This window comes from Priapulus caudatus, unplaced genomic scaffold, assembly GCF_000485595.1.
Source record: "Priapulus caudatus unplaced genomic scaffold, Priapulus_caudatus-5.0.1 Scaffold582, whole genome shotgun sequence".
NCBI classification, from domain to species: domain Eukaryota; kingdom Metazoa; phylum Priapulida; class Priapulimorpha; order Priapulimorphida; family Priapulidae; genus Priapulus; species Priapulus caudatus.
In genome coordinates this window covers 66,420-85,931 of record NW_014577643.1, presented here as the reverse complement: position 1 = coordinate 85,931, position 19,512 = coordinate 66,420, and the positions used below count along the sequence as shown (strand labels likewise).

General features: G+C 41.0%; 1 protein-coding gene and 1 long non-coding RNA gene across 5 annotated transcripts in view; one reads left to right on the top strand and one right to left on the bottom strand.

Annotated features, from left to right (window-relative positions):
- Nucleotides 1-538: 538 nt before the first annotated feature.
- LOC106811848 lies at nucleotides 539-4,356 on the bottom strand. Its single transcript, XR_001394213.1, has 3 exons — nucleotides 4,039-4,356; nucleotides 1,359-1,659; nucleotides 539-1,088 (listed from the first exon to the last, which is right to left on the bottom strand). It is a non-coding gene; the product is annotated as an uncharacterized LOC106811848 (long non-coding RNA).
- A 10,581-nt stretch (nucleotides 4,357-14,937) lies between these two features.
- Nucleotides 14,938-19,512, top strand: part of LOC106811852 — an 8,696-nt gene continuing 4,121 nt past the window's right edge. For 2 of the 4 annotated variants that reach the window (XM_014815570.1, XM_014815571.1), the window contains exons 1-11: nucleotides 14,938-15,537; nucleotides 15,625-15,875; nucleotides 16,188-16,299; nucleotides 16,587-16,813; nucleotides 16,985-17,110; nucleotides 17,259-17,447; nucleotides 17,662-17,798; nucleotides 17,946-18,051; nucleotides 18,308-18,385; nucleotides 18,712-18,892; nucleotides 19,154-19,243. In XM_014815570.1, the coding sequence (XP_014671056.1) occupies nucleotides 15,336-15,537; nucleotides 15,625-15,875; nucleotides 16,188-16,299; nucleotides 16,587-16,813; nucleotides 16,985-17,110; nucleotides 17,259-17,447; nucleotides 17,662-17,798; nucleotides 17,946-18,051; nucleotides 18,308-18,385; nucleotides 18,712-18,892; nucleotides 19,154-19,243 (1,699 nt within the window). In that variant the 5' untranslated portion in view covers nucleotides 14,938-15,335. The remainder of the gene's footprint in view (nucleotides 15,538-15,624; nucleotides 15,876-16,187; nucleotides 16,300-16,586; nucleotides 16,814-16,984; nucleotides 17,111-17,258; nucleotides 17,448-17,661; nucleotides 17,799-17,945; nucleotides 18,052-18,307; nucleotides 18,386-18,711; nucleotides 18,893-19,153; nucleotides 19,244-19,512) is intronic. The other 2 variants (XR_001394216.1, XR_001394215.1) reach the window with 2 other exon arrangements.

Below are 19,512 nucleotides of genomic sequence, written 5' to 3'. Positions count from 1 at the left end.
CCCCCGGACATTTACCCCGCAGGCATTTAGCCCCGGACAATCGCCCCCCTTATCTGTTGCAATTTTGCAACCTCTTCAGTTGCATTGTCCTCCATAGCACGCTGCAGATACAGAGGTAATGAGTCATACACGAGTTTTCCTTCAAGAAGAAACCGCTGTAAGCCTTCGACTAAAGCCTGCAGGAGTTTAGAGAATCGACCAGTGCCTATAGAGAGCCACTGCAGCTGTTCTTTGACGTACTCCCGTGCAAGGCGCTTGACATCTTCTGTCGGATGGTCTTGGCTAATGAGGCCAGACTTGTGAAATGCTTGAAGTATTGTCGGCGAGCTATACAAATCAATCTTGGTAACAAAGTTCCCCATTGACAACATGAGATGAATTAGAAAGCGAAAAAAGAGTGTGGGTGTGAATTGTGTAAATACGACAACATTTCTCTTGGTTTTTGACACTTTTTGTGACATCGGCAAATCGAATGTTAAGCGGGTTGGGGAATGGCGCTATAGACGGAACAACACCAACACCCAGCTTGAGATTCGAGATATATGCCCTTTTATTGTGATCAATGGGAGCGTCGTTACATCCCGGTAATATCCTGTGAAATACATAATTTCAACATGGATAATACTGTCATATAAAATATATAACAAAAGTGAAAGTATCACGCGTTTGTTCATACATACTTATGACAACAGCACTTATACATATAAGGCTAGATCAGCACTTAAGATGTCTCTTACAATACTTCAAGATGTCAAGAGGCAAGCTAAATCAATGACAACTTTAACTCGGCTTAAAGTTACACCCGAGTTATCCAGGTTTATATCCAGGAAATGTATTCCTATGTTTCTTCATAACAAACACTAACAATAAATGGTGAAAAATTACTAATCATTCAATTACAGACAATATCTATAATTATTAATTACCAATGGTATCAATTAAATGAAATTACAGAGGAGGTGTAGGTATCATACATAACAGTGTTAACATGGTTCTCACCCCCAGCAATGGTACGATACTGCTACTGTAGCGCAGCTACACCTAGCGGGTCACATCAGAAAGTAGCGTCTCACACGATCCAAAAGTACCTAACATTACAAAATAACAGAAAACAGCTTTATGCTTCTTATGCATTTATAACTAAGTCTCGATCGGTAACCACTACAACGTACCATACAAATTTAAAGACGTTTACAAAGAGCGCATCTCAACGCACATGTTACGTCATGCTAAGTCACTCGTTAGTACAAGAAATACACAAATCAATACAATAATCATTAACTTTTACAAAATGAACCGTTACAGACTTGCAGTAACTACTCATACTACGGATGACAACTTCCCAAAGAGATACTCACAGTTTACAAGTGTTGTTAACAATCTTTTCAATAGATTGAAGTAAACAATGACCTTTCGGTGATTGAGATATGGCGGCGCACACCAGCCTACACGCTGGTCAGAGCATCATGGGTAAAACAGTGTCACAACAATTTCAGCGTAACGACCTATTTCCAGAGGAAGGCGAATCAACAATAAGCTATGACTTATTACTAGTAAATAATAGCTATGAAGTATAATCGGTAATTCTACAGATTTAAGAAAAACATGAAATTCTAGGTACAGGGTGTAACCATGGGAACAACACGTAGCATCTGTAACCTCAGCAAGAAGCGGCGTGATCCTCGTCCTGCGTGGTGTGTTCTGTAGTCAGGAAGGAGGCAGCAAGCGGCGTGATCCTCGTCCTGCACTGTGTATCCTGGAGTCAGGAAGGAGCCAGCAAGCGGCGTGATCCTCGTCTTGCGATGTGTATCCTGGAGTCAGGGATGAGGCAGCAAGCGGCCTGATCCTCGTCCTGCGTAGACGTCTCACTGAGTTCCGCTACACCCTACATGCTCAGCTAGCAGGGCGGACAAGCCACCAGCAGCTAGAGAGCAGTGGGAGGGTGCGAGCTTCCCTGACTGAGCCGAGCTGGCTCCGCGCTGTGTATCATTGCGTCAGGATACGGGCAGCAAGCGGCGTGATACTCGTCCTGCGCTGTGTATCCTTGCGTAGACTTCTGACCGAGTTCCACTGCACCCTACATGGTCAGCTAGCAGTGCGGACACGCCACCAGCAGCTAGAAAGCAGTGGGAGGGTGCGAGCTTCCCTGACTGAGCCAAGCTGGCTCTGTGTTGCTTTGGTGCTGGACGCCGCAGCTTATATACAGCCGTGGGACACCACGTGGTCACAGTCATGTGACCCCCACGTGTGACCTGTAGGTGTCCCGTCGAATTAAACTATAGGTCAAGTGGTGCAGCATGGCTTTCATTTCCAATCCGCTGCTAGCCCACGTGGCTACGAAGCCGTGCGTCTTCAACGTTGAAGTAATGCTGACGCATGCTATAGTGTATGTTGTATAGCGGGTCGAATTCGCTACACATGAAACATCGCTATTGCATGAGAATCACTGAAGAACTGCTCCGTCAATCACGCGAAACGCAAGAGAAATTTAACGACGGCGAAATATACAGCTGTGTCTGCATAGTTCACAAATCCCATTGGTTTATACAAATCACGTACCTCAAACTCCTGTTTTATGGTGCATTGTGACCCTAACCCTAACCCTAACCCTATAAACAAAAAAAATTATTTGTTGTCATCAAATTGTTGTAAATAAATCATGTAAATATGGATAAACATAGAAAAATACAGCAAACAGGAAAATCATGAAAAAACAGATGGGATTCGATCCAACGACATTTCAGCCGTGTCGTCTCTGCTCTAGGCGTTCAGCTATTGAGGAATTAGGCTTTTGTGTTATGGATGTGCCTTGACAACACTGTGGCGTCATTGAAAAATTTGAGGCACGTGATTTGTATCAACCAATGGGAATTCGGAGGGCCACGTCACCGAGTAGACATCGTGAGTGGCATGCGGTGGGCGTAGTCATTGAGGTAATTAGGGTTATTTAAGTTATATTATAGTTTTTCGTGCGCTTTTAAATGCCAATCAACGATGCTACGATGACATGCTTACCAGCAAATGCTGTGTCAAGTCAGTCACTGTTGCCCCCGAATTCAGATTAGACGAATCTCCATGTGAAATTCCCATATGTAATTCCCTGTTTTGTATTAAATTGCCAGTAGGGGAGCGTGCCGCTGCATATATTAACTCAAACCTTTGGTTTGCACAAGGACGGGCCGTCCGGGGGCACCACTAGTCCAGGAAATGTATTCCTATGTTTCTTCATAACAAACACTAACAATAAATGGTGAAAAATTACTAATCATTTAATTACTGACAATATCTATAATTATTAATTACTAATGGTATCAATTAAATAAAATTACAGAGGAGGTGTAGGTATCATACATAACAGTGTTAACATGGTTCTCACCCCCAGCAATGGTACGATCCTGCTACTGTAGCGCAGCTACACCTAGCGGGTCACATCAGTAAGTAGCGTCTCACACAATCCAAAAGTACCTGACATTACAAAATAACAGTTGGAAAACAGCTTTATGCTTCTTGTGCATTTATAACTAAGTCTCGGTAACCACTACAAACGTACCATGCACATTTAAAGACGTTTACAAAGAGCGCATCTTAACGCACATGTTACGTCATGCTAAGTCACTCATCAGTACAAGAAATCCACAAATCAATACAATAATCATTAACTTTTACAAAATGAACGTTACAGACTTGCAGTAACTACTCATAGTACGGATGACAACTTTCCAGAGAGATACTCACAGTTTACAAGTGTTGTTAACAATCTTTTTTTAACAGTTTGAAGTGAACAATGACCTTTCGGTGATTGCAATATTGCAGCGTACACCCCCCTACACGCCGGTCAGAGCATCATGGGTAACACAGTGTCACAACAATTTCAACGTAACGACCTATTTCCAGAGGAAAGCGGATCAACAATAAGCTATGACTTATTACTAGTAAATAATAGCTATGAAGTATAATCGGTAATTCTACAGATTTAAGAAAACCATGAAATTCTAGGTACAGGGTGTAACTATGGGTACAACACGTAGCATCTGTAACCCAGCTTCGTTCTACGGAAGCCTGTCTCGACAATAATACCGCACGCCTATTACACTCCCCTGCCAAAAACTAGCTGTCTCAGCAGTTTACACAATATAGGTCCTACCGTTACCTTATTACAACCATGACAAAGTTACATGTTGCTGGGTTTTAAGCCGGTTAACATTCTTGCTAACAACAGTTGTGTCTGTACCATATTGTCTATCGTTTGACGGTCTACGTTCTGCTCTGCGGCGCACTCTTGGGCCATCACAGACTTTGGGAGTCTGTTTGGATTAGGGTGCAACCCTGCCGTTGTTCGTTGACTTCTTCGGGGTTCTTCATCAAGTTCAACCGTAGTGGGGTTCGCAGCCTTCCCTGCTGAACTATCAGCCATACCTTGGAAATTTCGAGGGCTGAGGGAATCCGCCTGATTGGTGGTAGTTCCAGAATCAAGAGTGTCAATGATGATCCTATATTCTGTATACGGTAGTCATTCTCCTCCTCGAGGTCTTCCTGTGGCTGCTCACAAGTGGTATGTTTGGGTGTCTCATCAAGACTACTTGCAAGCTTGATGTCCTCCAAAAGGTCCTTTGCATCTAGCAAGTCGATGGCAGGACTTGTGCTCCTTCGATCCACTCAGAGGTTCCACCAGGTATACATTATGGCTGATTTTCCTGATGACCCTGTGTGGTTCTGATTTTTAATGGTCTTGGATCTTGTGTCTTCCAACCACTTTGTTTCTCAGGAACACTCGATCACCTATCTTCAATGGATGCTCCTGGGTTGTTTTGTTGTAATGTGTAGCACGTTTCACAGCTTCATGCTCCAACTGTCCACTTGCCAGACTGAAACCATTCTGCAGCCTTTGCTGATGTTCAACAACCCATTCAGTTTCCAAAGTTGTCTCCTCTTTCAGTTTGTCTTGTCAGTTTTCAGAATATCATCAACCGGGAGTCTGAGTTCTTGCCCAAAGAACAGATAGTAGGATGAGAACCCCGTGGTTGCATGAGGTGTGACATTGTAGGCATATACCATCTCCGGTAACAGCTGCGGCCACTTCCTTTTCGTCTCAGGAGGTAAGGTACTAAGTAAGTTGTGAATGGTGCGATTCAATTGGCCGTTCTGTTCAGGGTGATATGGCATAGTTCTGGTCTTAACAGTTCCATAAATGGCATATAACTCCTGGATGATCTTCCCTTCAAAGTTTCGCCCTTGGTCGCTGTGTAACCTGCTGGGTATACCAAACCGGATGAACCAGTCTCTTACCAGCACGCTTGCAACAGTCTTTGCTGTTTGATCTCTGGTTGGCACCGCTTGCGTGTACTTAGTAAAGACGTCAGTGAGGACTAGCACATTTTCCACGTTTTCAATACCAGGCTCTAAGACAGTGAAGTCCATGGATAGTATGTCCAAGGGTCTCTGTGCACATAGTGACGTGATAGTTGTCTTAAGGTTTTTCCCATACTTTCTAAAAAGACAGCGGGTGCACTTGGAGCAGTATTCCGTGACGTCATGTGTCATGCAAGGCCAATAACAACGTTTGGCTAGAAAACCCAGGATCCTCTTCGGGCACTGATGTCCCATGGAATCATGGAATAAAGACAACACATCTTGCTTGAGAACAGATGGCAGGATAACTTGTCTGAAAAGCTCACCATCTATCTGGACACTCAGTACGTCATTACGTTCCGTCAAACGGCTCCAGGAAGATACCAGTTTCTTCACTTCAGGTGTCTCTTTCCTCAAGGATTTGGCAACAGGGAACCGCTTCTTCAGTCTGAACTCCCTCAGACGTGCAATGACAGGATTAGTTGACTGGAGATGCTCCAGCTGCTCACTTGACAGCGATGGTAAGGATGATGCTGTCACAGGGTGAGATGGTATTCTTTGAGGTTGGACTCTGACTTCTTCTGCCCAAACCCTGCTAACCAACTCTTTAATCTGGTTTCTCAGGTCAGTAGGAACTGTTGTAGCTGCTGATGGGCTCTCTTCTAGGAACTGTACCGAGACTTCCTCCAATCGGCTGGTTTCCGGACAATGTTGCGTCTTTCGACTCAACGAGTCCGCATTACGGTTGACTTTCCCCGAGCGGTGTTTAATCTTCAGGTCAAACTGTGCAAGTTGTCCTATCCAGCGCATCTCAGTTGCCCCCAACTTTGCAGTCGTCTGGATGTAACTTAGGGGATCATTGTCTGTGTATACAGTACATTTCGCACCGATCAAGAGGTCTCTGTATTTTTCGGAGACAGCCCACTTTAGTGCCAAAAGTTCCAACTTCATACTTGAATAGCGTTCCATATTCTTCTCAGCTTGTCGTAGACCTCTGCTGGCATAGCTAAGTACAACAATCTGATTGTTCTGCTCTTGGGAAAGAACAGCTCCCAGCCCAAGATGACTTGCGTCGACTTCTAATATGAACGGTTCAGAGAAATCAGGGTAACCCAAGATGGGTGGGTTAACAAGCCTCTGTTTCAACTCCATCATTGCCTGGTCACATTCTTCATTCCAGCCAGATACTCCAAGTGGGACAGCTTTGGACTTACGTTTCTTAGTAGATCTCGGACCTGTTAACAACTGATGAAGGGGAGCAGCAATTTTGGCAAAACCCTCAATAAACCTCCTGTAGTATCCTGTAATCCCAAGGAACCCACGTAGTTCAGTGTCAGTCTTAGGTTTAGCCCACTCTTGGATGGCAGATGTCTTGTCAGGGTTAGGCAGAATACCTTCCTTTGATATTACGTGTCCAAGGTAGCGGAGCTTGGTCTTGAAAAGCTGGCACTTCTCCGGTTTCACTTTGAGATTCCAGGATCTCAATCGTGTAAGGACCATGTCGAGGCGCTCCAGTGTCTCTTCGTAAGTTTTGCCAAAACACAGCATGTCATCTAGGTAGACGATCAATGTCAAGAAATTCTGGTCCCCAAATATCTTGTCTATTAATCTCATAAATGTTCCCGGTGCTCCCGTGAGCCCGAAGGGCATTCGGGTAGCGTCATACAGTCCACTTGTACCTACCCTAAAAGCTCTCTTCTCGATGTCCTATTCTCTGACGACGATCTGGTTGAAACCGTGCGCCAAATCTAAGGAGCAAAAGTATTCAGCACCATTCAACACATCAAACGTCTCCTCAAGTCAAGGAAGCGGATATGCATCCTTCTTCGTCTTGGCATTCAGCGCTCTGTAGTCACAGCAAAGATGAAGCTTTCCATCTTTCTTCCTGACTAACACAACAGGAGCAGCATACGTGCTTGAAGACTCTCTGATGATCCCAGTATCTAATGCTGACTGGAGGTACTCCCTAACTTCAATCCAAAAGTGAGGAGGAACACGTCGGTGAGGCACTCGGATGGGAACCTCATCATCTGTTATTATACGGTGTTCCACAGCATCGCAGTATCCTATGTCATTGTCACCGGTACTGAAGACTTCAATGTGCTTCGAGATCAGATCCTTCAGTTGAGCTCTCCTCTCAGTTGATAAGCTGTCACTGACATCCATCTTACTGAGGAGTCCTTCTGCCACATGCGGGTCATGATGGGTCCTATACTTTTCTAACTTATCTGAAGACTTGTCAACAACGATGGCTTTATTACCAGTCAACAATAAACTTGTGCCAGGCTCGACAGTTGCTGGTTTCAGTATTCCAACTGGTGTTCGAGGTTTAAAGTACATGTCTCTGTCTGTGAAGTTTGCAACTTGGAACGGTATCCTTCCATTTCTACCAACAGTCACTACTGACGGTCCTACCTTCAGTCTTTTTGGCAAAGTTGGTACTTGAACACCTATTTCTTCAACAACACCAGTAAATGGAGCTGTTTCTCTGGATCTTGTTGAACCCTCAATGACTTTCAATGACCATGCGGGGACAAGTACAGGCTGGTTTCCTGCAACTCGTACTCTTCCAGTTTTGACTACTCCCGTTTCTTCATACAGAGACAGGATCGTTTTTCACTTAGGTCCTGGGACATCTGATGGTATGTTTCTGCTGATGTCTCAAAGAACGTTGGATCCTAAAACTCCAGGAATCTCCCTCTTCCTTGCTTGTATTGCATCATCGTCAGGGTCCTTAACAACAAGGAAACCCATGTTTGAAAAGTGTAGCCTAATACTTTCACATCCAGCTCAATATACCCTATGAACGGAAGCTCTCTGCCATTTGCAACTGTTATTCGGAAAAGTCCATCAACATCCACTAAGTCGCGTTTCCCTAACAGGTTCTCCCTGTACCACGATTCATTGATAGTTGAAACCTGTGCTCCAGTGTCCAACAGACAACGCACGTCCTTCCCTTGTAACTCCACTTCTGCTTCTGGGCAAGTTCCTACAGCATTGTTCAATATTGAGCCTGGATCAACTACATCACCTGTAGTGTGGCTCGCCACTACAGGTCGCACTAGTTTAAAGCATGCATGTTCTGTCCACTTTTGCCTCTAACAAGGTCTGGACAGTCCGGGCGGAGGTGATTTAATGATCCGCAGGTCCAGCTGCGCCTTTCATCATTGCCTCGCTTCTTGCGGTGAACAGAGTTCTTCTGTTACTCAACAGTTTGCTGAGCTGCTGCCAGTAGTGTCTCAATCTGTTTTTGCTGTTTGGCAATAACATCTTCTTGCCGTTTTATAACAGCTTCCCGGCTTACTTCAGCAGGAATTTCTTGAGAGACAGTCATCGTTGCGGGCTTCACCGTTAATTTCGGCACTGAACCAAACCACTGCATGGCACGATCTCGGACTTCAAAGAAGCTCAAAGCGGACATCTCCGTACTTAGTCTCCTGCTCCTTCGCTTCATTCCAACATCATTCACGGCTTCTGCAAACCTCCCTTTCAGAGCTGACTCTCTCCCTAGTTTGAAAGATTCATCCAGTTCTACGATCCTGCCATACAATTCTACTAGCTGCAATGAACAAGACACACGATCAGTGTCACCTTGTAGATACGAGTAGAATTTCTGTTGTAAGGAAGGTAGATCATCACCATCTCCAAATACTCTGAGGAGAACTCTGTAGATCTCTGTAGGGTTTTTGCTTACTGTGTCACCTCGGCCCAGAATCTCTTGCATTGCCTTGCTACTGAAACAGCAACTGAATCACCCACGACATTGCGAAACTCGATGTAACTCTTCATGTCAGACACCAATTCGTGGATACCTGGTTCGCCATATTTCCCAGTGAACTTTTCCATATTGCTGCTTGGCAATACCACCACTTTTTGGTTAGCTGCATTATTTTCCAGTCTACTTGGTTTAATTGTCTCACTTTGATCTTTAACAAGAACTCTGAGTTCTTCTAACTCAGCCGCTAGCGCAGCAATATCGACATTAGACTTATCGGTTGCCATTATCAAAGAAGAAATACAACACAGCAGTAAAAACAACATGGTAACAAAATGCATGCAGAATAACTATAAACACTCAGATTCACAACAACATCAGTTATACAGCATGGGTGAAACAACCATTGCAACCCATATCTTGAAATGCAGATTTTCTAGGTAAGTTGGTCTGGACGATCACCAAGAAGCTTGATCCACCATCACCAGGGGACTTGATCTTGGCATATATTCCAGTTCTGACACCATGTGAAGCGGGTTAAGGGACGGCGCTATAGACAGAACAACACTAACACCCAGCTTGAGATTTGAGATATATGCCCTTTATTGCGATCAATGGGAACGTTGTTACATCCCGGTAATATCCTGTGAAATACATAATTTCAACATGGATAATACTGTCAAATAAAATATATAGTCTATGGGCTTATGTAATATTTTCCAGATTTGTCATTTTTTTGGGTAGATTCTTGGCACTCATGTCTAAACACATCTAGAATCTTCACTGATTAAGAAAAAAATGGGTGCCAGTTTTTCCATTAACATTTAGGGCCTCCATTTTGAATTTCAAAATGGCCATCACGGAAAATCTTCTTTTTTATAAATAATTTCCAATTAACCAATCTATTCATTCAAATGTCATACAATATTTATTCTATTTTATTTAAACTCATATAAAGAGATCAAAGATTCATTGGAAACAAAATTAGAGCACTCGAAATACTCTAAATTAGCAAAAATCCAAGATGGCCACCATATTTCAGGCTTTTTCTACGTAAAATGCCATACGTTTGTACCAATGGACATTGGAAGATTTTTTTGGTGTCTAACCATATGTTTTCAGTTGGCATATGAGGATTCCAATAATAACAACGTATTTATGATTGGAACACTCTTTACCATCCTCCAAAACACTTAAGAGAAATAATGTAGAAGATGTAATTCAATATAAAATTCAATTTATAAGTTGAAGATGGATATTTTTTTTAAAGGTACGACAATGCTACATGTATGAATCAGGAGTTACTAGTTGTCATTGCTTCAATCATCTTCTAGATCTTCGCCAACCATTGGTGGTGTAATGTTTGTACAGCTGTCGCCTTCCCCACCACATTTGCAAAGTTCNCCCTGGTATACCAGAGTCTAGGAATTCACCTATGACCTCACTCTGGAGCAGGCAAATGTTCCTGTTGAACTCGTGAACATGGATGTCTGTCAGGTCAGGGGACCTTTTCCCTAGATGTTCGGGCCTCACCTCTCTCATTTTGTCCTCCAGCCTGATTATTTTATTAAGTATCTTGAAATTTGAATGATTCTGGTCTCCTTCGTTTTTGTTGTGGAGTACAGAGAGGTAGCTGAGATTCAGTGCCACCTCGAATCTGCCCACTGCAGAACCATCAACCCAAGAGAGCAGTCTTAGGTACAAGTCTTTTGTATGATAGTCAGAGGGGATGAACTCTTCGTTCAAGTCAGGCTCTGCCTCTATCTCTGCCTCCAGGTAGCCTGCTCCCGGCTTCAGTGGTGGCTCCAAGGTCATCCTTGAAACGACTTCAAACACTCGCTTGACTGCCCAGGCCTGCAATCGGGTCCTAAGAACTGGGTCCCACTTGCTTGTTATTTTTAAGGGATCTGCTGGTGTCAATCCCCCCCTCATCATCTCCATGTAGGAGTAGCGCACCTGTGACAAGGTCAGGCTGGTGGTTTAAGTATTCCCACTGGTGTTCGAGGCTTCAAATACATGTCTCTGTCTGTGAAATTTGCCACTTGGAATGGTATCCTTCCATTTCTACCAACAGTCACTACTGACGGTCCTAACTTCAGTCCTTTAGGCAAAGTTGGTACTTGAACGCCTATTACACGAAGGTATAGGTCTGAGTAATCATCTTGGTGGGTATTGTGTTCGTGTTGAAGCCGGCGAAACATAGCATTGTGTAGGTGTTGAGCATGCTTGGTGTTGGCGACATGAGGGTCGGCCAACAAGGCAATGACATACTGGCAAACATGTGAGACATGCGCATGTCGTAGTTTACTTCGACGACAAGCACCATCGATCCACAAACCAGCATCGAGATTGTCAGGAAATTGGATGGTCAGGATTTTTGGCGGCAATTTGGAAGTTGCGCTAGAGATGCGCAGAGAGGTTATGCTATCTGTTATGCATACAAAAGAAGCTTGGCACACGTGCAAGATCAAAATTTCATCAAGATAAGCAGCTTAACTTCTTGCATAAGAGTTTTAGTATTAGAAGCATTAATGTTAGATGGCATTAGCATTGCACAAATGGATGTACTAAACATTTGAGGAAACTGTAAAGGTGACTGTAAAGAAACTTGCTTTTGCGCAAAATGCTCATGTTGCATTGTGTGTGAGAAGACGTGCACTTGCAACTGCGCATAAAAACCCTTTACTGGACTTTCTATCCTCGAAATATATTTATGTTCGTTCCAAAACTTCTTTCATTCTTTTTGCATTAAAATGACAATTTACCGTTGCTCTGCAATCTCTCTCCTGGGTGTAAATAATCTATGTTTGAATGCCTCTACCCTAGAGTTGCCGAATATCGTTGACTGCATGTTTGGAAATGATTTGAATGTGTTTTCGTCCAGCCTTAGAAATAAACAAGTCTTCGCCCATTAATAATGACACAAATTCTGTGATGTCATTCAGCCTGTCTGTAGCTCTGCTAGTGTGAGCTATAGTTCGTGAAAAATTGGACACCTGTTTTTCAAAAAATGGACCGAGCAATTTTCCTACACCCACCATCTGACTGGCGTGCAACCGTATCGGCAGTCAAATGTCCTGCAGTCCTTTGACACTCTGAAAACATCGAAGGTAAAATTTGTAAGTTAAGAATTTAGACGATATAACATGTGTGTAAGGAATTGTTGTCTTGAATGATCACGGGAAGTTGAACGCGCTTGTTTTTTTCTGTATCAGATTACATCAACGTCTTCTAACATCTGAGCCAGAGAAACAGTTGATACATTGATACCGTTTTCCAAACGGTCACTGCAAATGACACGAAAGTTCAGTAATAGAACACAATAAACAAGAGAAAAACACCGTAAAATTACCACCAATATACACGGAAGGCTAAATAATTACTCAACAGGCACCCGCGGTCAGTAACAGATTACACCCTTAAAATATTACAAGTTTCATACCTTTACTGGCAATATCAAGCCAAATCCTTTCAATTTTGCACAATTTCTACTCGCACAGTCGACTTCAGTTCAAGCGTCAGCAGAAAAAACCGTTCTAAACCAGTCTCAACTTAATATACGACAATCTGCAATTTTGGTCTATGGTCTATTCAAACCACACGTGATCAACGTCACCTGTATTTTGAATACCAGTGGCGAAATATGTATTCAAACCACATGTGATCAACTTGAATACCTGGTGAATCAATTACCTCAGCTTGTTCTTCTCTTCCAGTTCACTGGATTCCACAGTCAGAAATTATCAAGAAAATACATTACATACAATATATGCATTTATATACATTTATATGCATTTATTTACAATGTTTACATGTAGCGGCAACATTATTATTATTTTTTCGATTTTATGGAACTGATTTTTTTTCAGCAATTCTTTTGATCTGTGCTGCTGTCATCTTTTCGTCTTTTTGCTGCTTTGCATAAACAGCCTGAAGAGACAAAATGAAAATTATGGTAATACAGTAGACTCTTCACAAGTCAGATTTTTGCCCAAGTCAGACAGAAAATCTGGTCCGATTTCCAGTTATTTCCTTTTAATTTCATTGTCCAAGTCAGATTAATATGATTGGTCCTATAAATGAATCCGACTTGAGAGGAGTCTACTAGGGGAAGATTGTCAGAACAGGAAGTTAGCAGCTTGCAATCTAAGGCTCCAACTAAGTAATGTAACAACCTCAGTGAAATCTGCTGTTAGAAAGTCAATGTTTTCTTCGGTAATGTTACCTGTTTACACTTGATTTTAAAAGAATGCATACCAATATGTGTTCATTTTGCTTACCAACGATGGTGTCTAATAATACTGTATCCAGCATTCTAACACCTGTTGCCAAGGCTTGTTTTCTGGGCCAGCATAGAGTCGACATTTCCTCGACAGTAAATACAGCATTCATTAACCCCCTTATGGCCGCTGCTGGGTTGGTGAAGTCCAGCTTGTTCAGTTGGTATTGGTGAATGCACACCTGCCCTCCTAGGTCAATCATCTATAAATTAACATTTTTTTAAACAAGTAAATTTTATATGAGTGGAATACATTTCATACAATTTCTGATGGTCCCCAGAGATTAAGCGAATTTGACTAAGTGAAAATTTGAATTAAGTGAGTAATTGACTCAGCACAATGGGACTGACAAATATGAGTTAAGCAGATACAAATTAAAAGGATTTGACTGTACCAGTTAAGAATCTGAAATATACGGTTTAGTATTTTGCGGGTGGAAAACAGAACTGTGCGTACTGGCATACTGGTGTACCGGAATACCGGTTGGTAATTACATGTATCAGTGCACAGAGTATTAAGGATTTTTTTACGGAATATGCCTACCGGTTAAAGGGGACAAACCTAGTACCGGTATTCCAAGGTTCCTTAACTGGTATTCCATGTAGTAGGGGGGAGCATACCCACTGATATGGGTAAAATTAACAGTAAATGAGGTGTATGAAGGAGAGTCCCAGACTCTTAGCCTATGTCAATATATTTTACTTATTAATTTGCATAGGGTTGCAAAATCCCAGAAATTTGTGTACAATCCAACAATTATTTCCCCTTATAATGAAGAATAAATGTTAACAATCAAAGTAGAAATCACTATTTTTGTGATGAGAAATGTAAAATTTTTGTGAAAATATACATACGTTATATTTGGTCTTGTCACCCTCTGTTACCAAACCAGCTCTTGGAAGACATTTAGATTATGTATTGGACTGTAGTGTTGCTAATGGCGGAGCAGGTGGCGCTGATGGCGGAGCTGATGACTGCGATGTCTCACCTGTTGTGGTATTGTTGTCACCATCCTATTTGAAAAAAACAGCAGTCAATGACGGGTCAATAACCTGCAAGCTATAACAGTTAATAATTTAAATTAATAAATTATTTAACTTTCTTTATGTACATGGAAATAATAGTTTGATTAGTGGCATGCTATGCGACCCGCTATGGTTCAGCGGAAAGTTCGCTGCACCAGGTAGTCATGTTATGCCCACACATGGTTAAATCAGGCTGGAGAGCTTCCTGTCCTGTGAATGATAGTACAGTACAGTACAGTACTAATTCAGTAATTAATACTATTACTAATAGGCCCCTCGCAGCTAGAGCCTATAGAGGCTAGAGTTCTCGTGCTTAGAATCAGATATCGCGTAGCAACGCTCATAGGGTCTATGTCTCCCAGGGTATTGCCGGAACGTACCCTTGGTACGGTTCGCTATACCGGAACGTACCCTGGTCACTATTTGATATGGTTAACTTAGGGTTCGGGTTAGGGTTCGGGTTTTGGTTATAGGGTTACGGTTAGGGAGTAGGCGTAGGCGACTCCCTAGACTTGTTAGTGGATTAGTAGGCGAGGTACGGTCCGGCATATTAGATAGTACCAGGGTACGTTCCGGTATACCGGACCATACGCAAGGTACGTTTCGGCAGTACCCTGGGGGACATAGACCCTCTCAGCCGTAGCAACACCATGCTAGAGAGTCGCCCCTGGAGTCACCATAGATCATAGCTACTCGAGAGAGAGAGAGAGAGAGATAGAGATAGAGAGTACTTAAGCTACTGTTAAATGTTTTTCATGGATCAATTATTAATCAAATCAAGAGTAGATAATAGGAGAGATCTCTATTATGTACTCTCTATCAAATGTACCACATGGGTGATTGGACTAGGAGATTATGTGACAGTTAATTATATACACTGAATTGATGTAAGAAAATAAATTGCTTTTACACAAGTCTTCCGCTGTACTAAAATAAAATTGTTCTTTTTTTTTCAAACAGGTGATAATGCCAAAGTTGTCGAAACCTCTCAAGCATACTGTTCGCGTCTATACTGCTGGCAGCAGAAGAGGAAGACTTGTCAACCTTAAGGCAACACCATGTATTGGTCAGCAATTTGTAAAGCCATCGCAAGCCTTACCTCACTCCTGTTCTACAGATGTGGGAAGTGATGCCGATGAAGGAGTTGCATCCAGTAATTATTGTGAAGGTATATTACTTTTAACTGCACAATTACTATTAAATGGTAACAGAAAGAAGTCTTATAATATGTAAATTATCAATAAAATTTTTGCAGAGCAACCAGTACTGAACAAGTATATGGAAAGTAGGCGCAGGAGAGACCAATCATGGAAAGAAATTAGAGACGACCTTAAACTAACGCACTTGGAGGGTCAAGCGCCAGCAACACTCATTTGCTGCATGTGCCAGACAGAGGAAGTCAACATTATTTACTGTCCTGACTGTAGCTACAGTAGCTATTACTGCATGAAATGTGTGTTGGTAGCCCACGGACAGCATACATTGCATACACCCTCCATATGGAAGGTATATATGATGATCAAAGCAATTTGCATGTTACAGTATCACCATAGTTATTTATATCAAACTTCAATTTGTGTTGGCAATAAATTTTGTAACAAGTAACTTTCTGTTCCCCCTATTTATCAGTCACGTTGTATATGAGTATGGTAGAATCAATGCTCACTTGATGCTATAATTTTTAAACATTTAGTTTACTTTTAAAATTGATTGCATAATTGCACTTTGAATAAAAACTATCCATCTATAAGCAATATTTATTAAAAAGTCCTGTTAATATTTTATTTTAATTAAATTAAGAAATTAACATACTTGCAGGAAGGACTGATGGTGCGATATGAATTCCCTACCATTCAACAGTGGGAGCGAGAGGATGGTCATGCGTGCGAAACAAGATTGTGGCGCATCATAGCAGTACTAGATGAAAATGGTAAAATTTCCTGTCACAAATGCTTATTTTTGAAATAGATTTGTTCCGACGTCAAAATCTTGCACCACTTCACTGATTTATGCCACTTCGGGGAAAGAAGAAATTTAATTTAAAGTGACTTCAACAAGTTGTTTAGTTTATTTAAAAATAATGTTATAGCAAGGTGAACAGTACAACATCGTCCAATGTATCATGAAGTAGCATATATATACACTACTGTCAGCCAGTGTTCAGAAAACATCTATTAAACATTTGTCACTATAGCAGCAATACTTTTCTATCTTTAGGTGTGCAGCATCAAGTGCAAGTTTCTGTTTGCTCATGCGAGCCTGTAGCAGTTACTTTGATAAGGTACCACCTGTGGCCTGCAACCCCAAAGAATCCCCAAGTGGCATTCACATTTAATCTTATGGAAAACCTGAGGTTACTTGTGTTGGAATGTCAGGTTTCAGTCCGATCATTCTGCATGGCCATGAAAATTAGGAATAAAGCTCATCCTTTGGCACTGAGTGATGTAGGTACCAGCAGCATTACTTAACTAAAATCCTACATGTTGTTATGTAATCTGTTTGGGAGGGTAAACAATTGGTAAAATAGGTACAACTGTGTGAAGCAATGTTACTTAAGTAGAAAAGCAAAGTTATACAATTATCAAAGTAATAAAATTATGTATATATAATTTCAGGTTGATGATGCATATAAAACGTTGCAAGGAGGATGTTTCGAGGAGTACAGGGTGTTTTGGAAAAGCCTTAATTACCCGTCTGGCGATGGTTATGATAATGGTACAACCTGTAGCTTATGCCCAAAGGTATTTGGTTAACTAATTTGTATGCATGTTGGTATCCTGAATACCTCTTTACAGTAATTTCTTGTAATAGACATTAACCATGCATGATATTTTGATTTTGTTGTCATGTGATATCATGAATTATACAGATGATCTCCATTTTAATTAGGATTCTGGAACAGCAATATTTTCCATGGATGGAAATTTCGGACTTGTTAGAAGAAAGAAAGCTGGGGAAGACCTGGAAGCTGAGAAAGACCTATCTGATTGCGGGAAATCGACAAGGTTTTTCGTTGATCAAACACAAGTTGATCAATATGTAAATAATGCTCAAAAAGATACCACAAGCAAACACGGGGTGAGTTCTTCCTATGTTTTAATGTTTATCCATGCTTAATTTCCATTAAAGGTTTCTGTATGTCAGTGCATTGTTATTTACCTAAACAATTACAATAACAGTATCATGCTATAATCAATTATGTCAAAAACAGATACTTGTGGCATTTCTAAATGTTCGCATCAATTATAAATTAATTTGATGTTTAATGTATACAATTCTTAATTTTCTATAGATATGCAGTGATTTCCAAGCCGGAAATCCTCTAAGAAGTCGCTCAAGGTTTGAAAAACTTGATGTAACTGGAGTCTTTGGATCTGTGTGTCGCCATGATTATCCAAAGGCGTTCTTCAACCTTAGACACGGAGAAAGGTTGGCTTTTTTCCAAATATATTTACAGGGAATTAATTTTGACCATGTTGGTTTTGATAATTATAAGAATAGCACCTATTATTCCTTGATAACTCTGGATTTTACTATATATAAAAATATATCCTTATTACTCTTACCCTGTTGCAGACTAGCCTACCCTGAATTTTTGGCGAAACATCTATGCATGGAGGCAGGACCACAGAAAGTTATTCTCTTATATGACATAGCATGTGTTTTGGAGAACCACATTGAGGTTATTGTATTACATTTTCCCCTAGACATTGCATGTTATGTGTTGCAATATATTCATGCTTATTGTGCTGTTATTGAATAACGTTTGTAAGAGACATTGCGCTAGAACTATTTTTGTGTAAATTAAATGCTTAAATACTCCAAATGTATCATATTAACATGTTACCATTATTGTATGCTTTACTGTCTATGCTTTTTTGAGTATTTAAGCATTTAATTTACACAAAAATGATGTTAATTCTTTTTCTTTGTGATAGTTGTCTACATTACCGAACGAGAATGTCACATTTGCTGTGCCGATATTCCACATGTATGGACACAACGTAGCTTGTCAGGTATTTGCATGTTACGTGTAAATCACAAAATGAATTTAAGAAACGTTTCGTGTTATTGTTGTAGATCTGTACATAACATAGTGAGAAATTCTTATAATAGCTGTATCAATTTTTGAATGTAGGTATAGCGAAGTAGCTTACCAGCTACATGAATGTGTTATATTATAAAATAAGTCTTCATCTAGGCTGATATTGTTGAAATAAACGATCATTTTAATCATAATGCTTATGACAAAAAACACAAATGCATTCTTGCTACAAACATTTTTAAACTAATTAAGTATTTCAGAGACACAACAATTAATATCTTACCTTTATTAAAATAGGTTCAGTACAACCCAAGGAGGATTGAGGGCATGGGCCTTACTGACGGCGAAGGTGTGGAAAGGCTTTGGTCTTTCCTTAGGCGCTTCAGTAACATCACGAAAGAAATGACCCCTAGTCACCGAAACCTCCTTTTAGATGATGCACTACTCCATTTCGGAGAGAAGCTACGATCACAGCAAGGTAATATGTATTTACATGGTATTAACCTTGTATTACTATTGCATTCCGTTTAGGTTATATATATCTTCCTTTTAATGTTAGATTATAAACCAAAAATATGTCTGTGTATAATGATGTAGCACGTACAGGTATCTAATGTTTTTGTCAATAAACCTAAATTCTGTATATGTTTATGTTTCTCTACGTATAATACGTTTATGTACTACCTAGCAGCTATAATAATTAAAAATTGCTTTTCAAATTAAATTTATTTGAACACAGGAGATTTTTTGAAGAGGCTGCTAAAGAAAGCTAAAGAATCTATACCTACTTGTGAGGAAGAACTCAGAAAGGCAACAGCAAACTTAGAAGGTAAATCTATAACTACTTTTATAACTATACTCAAGGCAAATCATAAACTGTAACTGACTTCCATTGCATTACTTTTTAGCTCATCTGACATAGTCAGATGCAGCTTGTAGAATCGCATGATCGTCCGTCCGTCCGTCAACAGTTGGGCACAAATCTTAACCGCTCGACGTACGGTCACGATATTTGGCACATCGGGGGTGGGGGACCGTCAAAACGAGTTGGGATGTCGAAGCTGGGGGGTCAGAGGTCAAAGGTCAAGAGGTGTAAAA